This window comes from Cariama cristata, unplaced genomic scaffold (assembly GCF_000690535.1).
Source record: "Cariama cristata isolate BGI_N322 unplaced genomic scaffold, ASM69053v1 scaffold18372, whole genome shotgun sequence".
NCBI classification, from domain to species: domain Eukaryota; kingdom Metazoa; phylum Chordata; class Aves; order Cariamiformes; family Cariamidae; genus Cariama; species Cariama cristata.
The window spans coordinates 1-6,784 of NW_009603501.1; the positions used below are offsets into that span (position 1 = coordinate 1).

Sequence of the window (6,784 nt, forward strand, 5' to 3'; positions counted from 1 at the left end):
TGTGGGAGAGCAGGGCCGTGGGGGACGAAGGCGGGAGGGGCGCTCCTGCGTGCTGTGGGCCGAGCGGGAGGAGCCCGTCGCTCACAAGATACTTGGTGTTCCCTACCTTTATTTGACCAGGGAATATAGGGTTATTACTCCTATAGCAGTTGGTTTTTATTTTTTTTCTCCCAAGTCACAATTCTAAAGAATCCGTATGGCTTTTTTGTGCTAAAACACCAAGCGTACGTTGCCGGGTTGGAAGTAGGCCGCGGGCCCCGCAAATACCTGGTTAGCGCACAAGGGACTTTCTGAAAACGGTGGAATCGCCGGGGGTTTTCACTTCTCAAAGAGACCGGGAAGGGTAGAATGATACATTTGAAAGAAGCTGTCTCCCCACGGGCAGCTTTTTGGGTCCTGGATAGCTAAGCATGTTCAGCATTATTTGGAAAATACAGATAGGTCCGACAGCATTTATAAACAGCGTAAAATGGTTCACTTGATATTGCCTAGGGGTAGAGGAGTTAGACAAAATGATTTCCAGAGTTCCCTCCTAGTCTCTATTATTCCATGTTTCAAATAAAAATAAGAGAGTGGGTACGCTCAGTGCTGGTAAGAACAAAATACAAAGGAGGAAGTCTTAGTACAACATTGCTGCAACAAGTAGGCAAGAGCTCCCAAGAGTCATTGTGGTAATTCCCTAAAAGAAGAGATCAGTCATGATGGAGAAGGCAGACTAAGACTCTGTTTCTAACAAGAAAAATCTGTCAACAAAATAATGGGTTGGTGGGTTGTGCCTTTAGTCTGCTAGGACAGTAAGAGCTGTAGTTGCTGGAGTGCAGGACCTCTTGATGCATCTCTTGCAGTCTAGCTACCTAATGAAGAGTACCCGAAAGATTAGTCTTTCTGGTGAGGCACTGGTGCCTGTTGTTATCACTTTGGAATTGTCTTCAGGTGGGACATCTTTTTGCACGTGTTCTGTCGAAAGGGCTGCCACCTGAGGTGCAGGTATTTAATCCTCTTCCTGCTCCTAGGAAGCTGATTTTAACTTGCCAGCGGAGGCAGACACATGGGTTGTTTTCAAGCGCTTGTGGTTCCTTGGTTACAGAAGAGGCATGTCTGCTCTTTCAGGCCCTGTCACAGAAGACCAAAATCATGCCGTTGTATGAGCTGATGGTGTCTTTGTATGCTGAACGCTGTGTGCTCTTCTGGTTATCGCCCATCTGAAAGGGTATAATAGACCTAAGTAAGGCAAAGGGTAGGGTGGCAGGATTAGGAGCTTGGACGGTCTTTAGTGAGATACAGGATGGCTTCCATACATATAAGAGTAACTAAATAGACCCGAAGGGATATAGGGGAAGGGTAAAACACAGAAGAGTATCCTCTGAAGTTATGAACAGTAAGGAGAAGAGATGAGGAGAAATGCGTCGTATTATCTAATCAGAAAGCAAATTAAGAACAAAAGGAGGTGCTTTTCCACAAATAATGAAGCTCCTTGCCTCAGGCTGTTACAGAGAGAAAGTATAATTGAGTTCAAAAAGGATTTATTCAAATGTATGAAAAAGTGGTTCATTACTATTCCTTGGATTCTGCCTCTGGCTTCCTCAGGGAATCCCAACACAGCTGATTGACTTCTAGAGGTTGCAGAATAAAAGATCATTCGACAGAAGTACTTTCTTCTTGTGCTTCTTCCTCAACATCTAAGCTAGCTACTTCAGAATAATCTCACATTTCAAAAAGCTTTCTTTTTCTTCAAAAGCAGAAACAAGAAAACCCTAAGGCTAGGGGTAAAACATAACGTTGTGTAGTATAACTTGGTATTAAACTAATGTAAGTACAATAGGATCAAGTAGTGCTCAGTGGTGTTTGCGATGTGGATGTCCAACACAGATCCTTAGGATGGAGTGAGACCTTGAGGCTGAATGACTTTAGTACAAGAATAGCGCTTGCAAGAGCCGTATAATTACAACTGCTACAGTGGCTTTGACTAAACAGCTGAACGATACGTTATGGCCTTTAGTTGTAGAAGTCACCTATTTCATCAACTGATTATGAGTTATCATAACACTAGTATTGAAATGCTAGATTACGTGCATAATTTTTTTACTTGTTCAGAAATAATGAAGAATTAACGTGCATTTGTAGAAGTGGTGTTTAATTTAGCTCAAGTATTTATTTTATGGTGAATAAAAAAATTAACAGGTCACTAATTCTATAATCCAGTATTACAAAATGCTACAAACTAGTAAGGGCCGTGATGTTGACAAGAACAGTGGTTATTCTCTTGCTATACTGGACCTGAATTTCATGGTTTATTTGCAATTTGTGAATTATTTTTGAAGATGGGCAAGGTCTGCGCCATTTTTGGAGGATCCCGAGGAATAGGAAAAGCTGTTGCAGAATTACTGGCACAGAAAGGCTGCCGCCTGGCGATTATTGCTAGAAATCTGGAAGTAGCCCAAACCACGGCACGTAATCTTGGTGGTACGTATGCTGCTTTGCAATTACTTCTTCACTTTCCGATGCTTAGGTAACTTGTAAAAATAGTAAGTTATTAAATAAACCTCATTGTTTAAGTAGATGAAAGTGAAAACAAAGGCTGAGAAATTTGAAAGAAAAGCTGTATCAGTACAATTCTGTTTTCACAGTATTCTTTGGGAAAGTTGTTACGTGTTCTGTCCGTGAGATACGAATTGTAAGATGAAGGGAATTGTTCAAGGTCACAACGCGGAGGTGGTATGAATTGGGTCATCCCTGGCTCCTGACCGAGCCAGAACTGAGACCAGTCTGCTCCTACTACTGATTTCAAAAGGCCAAAATATAAACCAAGAAGTTGTCACATAACTAATCAGTACAATATTTGAAAATTGTCCTCGCTTAGTTCTCCGGAGGTTAAATGGGTTCCTCAAGTTATAACTAGTTCAACATCAGTTTTTGCAATTGAGTTGATAAATTCTGAAGAAGGTTTATGGATGGTATACCATCTTTTCGTATTATTATGATGTGCCTTTATTTCAATATAGCAGGACATCTGGCACTTAGCTGTGATGTGTCCAGCGAACAAGAGGTCCAAAATACTTTTGAGGAGATGCAGAGGAATTTAGGTCCTATTAACTACTTGGTTAATGCAGCTGGGATCAACAGGTTAGTTATTCGTTACAAGATTATATGTAATTCTAGATGGCAGCATCTTATTGTAAGGTGCTAAGGGCCTTTGCATTTAGTAAGAGTATTGTTAATGAATACGCCTGAAACCAGTATTAAGCGCTCACCAATATTTTGTTCCTAATGATGGTAAAATTGTAACAGATGATACAGCTTTCACTGTAGTTTCTGTATTCTCCCCCTCTACTCCTCTTTCTTCCACTTCTTCCCCCTGAAATGGTCCTAAACAATGTTTGATCCCTCTCTGCAAAGGAGGCTTTGTTGCCAGAAGCATGGCTAACTTTTTTCTTGCCGTATGTTGTCCTTGCAGTGTCGTCATTTGGAATGGTAGAATAAATCCCCATTAATATTCCATTCATCAGTCAGGTTTTATTAGGAGTAACTGTGATCGTTGGGGTTGTCCAGTGAGTTCTTTTGTGGTTTTTGGTCTGTTTGTCAGGGATGGTTTGTTACTGAGAACCAAGACTGAAGATATGCTAGCCCAGATTCACACAAACCTTTTGGGAACCATGTTGACATGCAAAGCTGCTGTAAAAAGCATGATTCAACAACAGGGAGGTGCTATCGTCAATATAGGTAAGTTGCTTGTCTAATGCAGTGACCTTCTATGTACTGGTTTTCGGGAAAGGTTTAGCGCATGTACCATGTTTAAATGTTACTTGTTACAATTGACTTATTTTCTTTATATTTAGACGTTCTGTATTTAGCATTTCTATATTGAACGCTTGTTCTTTTGTGTAATTTCGGCAACCTCTAAATGTAAAAATGGCTTGCTATGATAATAACCACCTCAGAGTTTATTGAAAAAAGGATTTTACCGTTCTTTATCAGCTCTTTCAGTAGCTAAATCTACCAGCTGCTAGTTATTAGCTAAGAATCAAATAGGTACACTTGGTTTCTTTTTTTTTTTTTCCTGTGCAAAGCTATTTTTTTGGAAAGCTCTTCATTTTACTCTCCTGGTGCCTGTTGGTCAACATAGATATATGGTTTCCACAAAAATCACAGATAATTGAGGGATTTGCTTATTCCAGCAGTAGGCTATAAAGTACATTTAGTAATATACTTTTAATTCCTTTTCTTGTAATCTCATTTTCCATTCCAAATTTAAAACTAAAATGATAAAGCTAGTACAAGGCTTCAAATTAGTTACCTAATCTTTTCTTCTCTTTGACATTTCTTTATTTTAGGAAGTATTGTAGGACTTAAAGGCAACTCTGGTCAAAGTGTATATAGCGCTACCAAAGCAGGATTAGTTGGATTTTCACGATCTCTTGCTAAAGAAGTAGCAAAAAAGCAAATTCGAGTCAACGTGGTTGCTCCAGGTTAGTTCTTGGGAGATTCCTAGGTCCTTGGCTGTTGCGGTACATGAGCATCAAAACTGCTGGATATTTGCTGTACTCTGAAAGTAACTTAAGACAAATTGCTATTATTTTCTTCTGCTTTTGTAAGTAAATGTTTTTAATCTCTTTTTTTTCAGTTTAAAGTATAATACAGTCTTTTACAAAACCTTTGGTCTTTTTAAGAGAACACTGAGAAGTTTGTAAGAGTGTATCTACCTGTCCCTCTATCCGTCGTTACATAATGCATGTCTTTTTTTCCTTTGTTCCTCCTTCAAAACCTGCTGCCCTTGCAGGTGGAAGGATTAGAACTAATTGTAGGCAGACAGCTACCCTCGTCTCCCGCTAGAGAATGCTTATTTGTTATTAGAGAAACATGGAAGACCACGAGAAGCTGGCATGAAAGCATCCCTGTCTATCCTTGTAGTAAAAGCAGGGAGTCTGGAAAGAAAGTTCTGGGAGGACGAGGCTGTGATTTCACAAGATGATCTAGTCCGAGCAAACCACCACCCTTACGGAAAAATCCCTTCTGTCTTTTCTGACTTTTTCCACTCATAGCCATGTACTCTGCTGCTCACCTTGCGCTAGCTCTGACGCCTTTCAGACCTCTGCACGAACCAGTTCAGCTTGTGAACTAGGCAGGAGAAACACTTTTTATTGTTTAGCGAGTTGAGCAGCTTACTGAAGGGCCCAGAGCCATCAGAAAGGGGCAGAGTTGTACAGTCAAAAGGAAGACAAGTAGAAAGCAGAGACTTTCTCTTCATGGTGGCAGCTAGAAAGCGGATCAGATCAGCTCTTTATGAAGCAGCAGCTTACGTGAAGTGCAGCAGTGGGAAAACTGAATCTCAGATAACTGAAAATTGTAAAGAAATGTCCTTCAAAAATGTCAAGAAATATTCTTCAAATGAATGCTATGATAGAAATTACACAAATGCTGTCGTAAGTTCTGAAATATAATGGAAACACTAGCAGACTGTAGGGGTTTCTTGCCAGAGGTTTCATACTCGTGTTTTTATCGAGAATGTTTTGGTGAAATGAGTGTATTTTGTCTTTCAGAAAGGTGATTCTAAATATAGTTTTGAGACCCAATTTTAGGTAGCGCTTTTTTTTTTTTTTTTAATGGACTTGCATAGATCTCTGCATTTTGATTTTTACATCAGTGCTTCCAAAACCAGAAGACATTTTATTGGTTAGGTAAAAAATTGATCTTGGTCATAAAATGTTGTGGACTGGCTTCTGAGACAGTGAAGAATGGTAGCTGGTGCTGAATCCTGGTAGTAGATTTCACTTGGGAGAATTCTAGGGAAAATCTGCTAGAGAAATTGAATTGAAGGTTAGGTAACTCTTCAAATCTCTCTCCTCTCTTAGGCTTTATTCACACAGAGATGACTGCTCATTTGGAAGAAGATCAGTTGAAGAAAGCAATTCTCCTTGGAAGATTCGGAGAGCCTCGTGAAGTTGCACAAGCCGTTGTCTTTCTTCTGGAGTCGCCTTATATTACAGGGAGTACTCTAGTCGTAGATGGAGGCTTGCAGCTTCTGACTTAAGTACTGACTTGAATAAGGACCTACTTTAATGTCATGATGGTAATATGTAAGTATTTACTAATTAAAGGGAGAGGGATGGAAACTAGTTGAAGATTGATGCGTGTAATTGACTTGATATTATTTAGTCAGAGGAGAAATTCAGGAGCGGTGAAGTCCAGCGTGTATGTTTAGCTACCTGAAAGAGTCCATTTGGTATCACAAAGTCTGTGTACGTAACAATTTGAAAAAGATCTGGTTTTGGTATGGTGATAGTTCTAGATAACATGCTGATACATTTTTTTAAAGCCCTATATTTTTATAAGGTCATGTTTTCCAATTTGAGTGGAGATTTTATTTGAATTATCATGTTACACTACGGTTAATAAAACGCGGAGGCATGTTTATTCGTTGGCAGGTATGATTGCATCAAGTTTTTCATGTTGCGAACTGCATGATTTTTTATTCTTATCAGTTAGTCACTACAAAGTGGCAAGGAGTTTCCTTTGGTATTTGTTTGTAGCTAACACTACAAAGCTAGGAGCTTCTAGATCTTCAGCATACCTGAGTTGCCTTTTGGGAGATGTAATTATATGCCATGTGTTTTTATAAAGACAAAACCTGCTCAGTTCCATTCTTGAATGTATGTACAGCGCTCATTTAGTCTGGTAGCGCTTGTGTGTGTACATTGAAGGACTGTTACTTGGGTCGTTGGAGTTGCTCATTCTGTGATATTCTGAGTTGGAGCGGCACATCCACTGGTGAACAGTTCAGTTGCAT

At 39.7% G+C, this 6,784-nt stretch overlaps 1 protein-coding gene across 1 annotated transcript; it reads left to right on the forward strand.

Moving 5' to 3' along the window:
* Nucleotides 1-2,321: 2,321 nt before the first annotated feature.
* CBR4 (carbonyl reductase 4) lies at nt 2,322-6,050 on the forward strand. Its single transcript, XM_009695240.1, has 5 exons — nt 2,322-2,463; nt 3,003-3,123; nt 3,584-3,720; nt 4,332-4,466; nt 5,850-6,050. The coding sequence occupies exons 1-5, from the start codon at nt 2,322-2,324 to the stop codon at nt 6,026-6,028; spliced, it is 714 nt and encodes a 237-aa protein (XP_009693542.1). The 3' UTR covers nt 6,029-6,050.
* Nucleotides 6,051-6,784: the final 734 nt, after the last annotated feature.

Excerpts from the sequence above, each read along its gene's own strand:
- CBR4 (XM_009695240.1), top strand. The coding sequence starts at position 2,322 with ATGGGCAAGGTCTGCGCCATTTTTGGAGGATCCCGAGGAATAGGAAAA. Across the intron at positions 2,464-3,002 it reads CACGGCACGTAATCTTGGTG|CAGGACATCTGGCACTTAGC; the intron begins GTACGTATGCTG and ends ATTTCAATATAG. Across the intron at positions 3,124-3,583 it reads AATGCAGCTGGGATCAACAG|GGATGGTTTGTTACTGAGAA; the intron begins GTTAGTTATTCG and ends TCTGTTTGTCAG.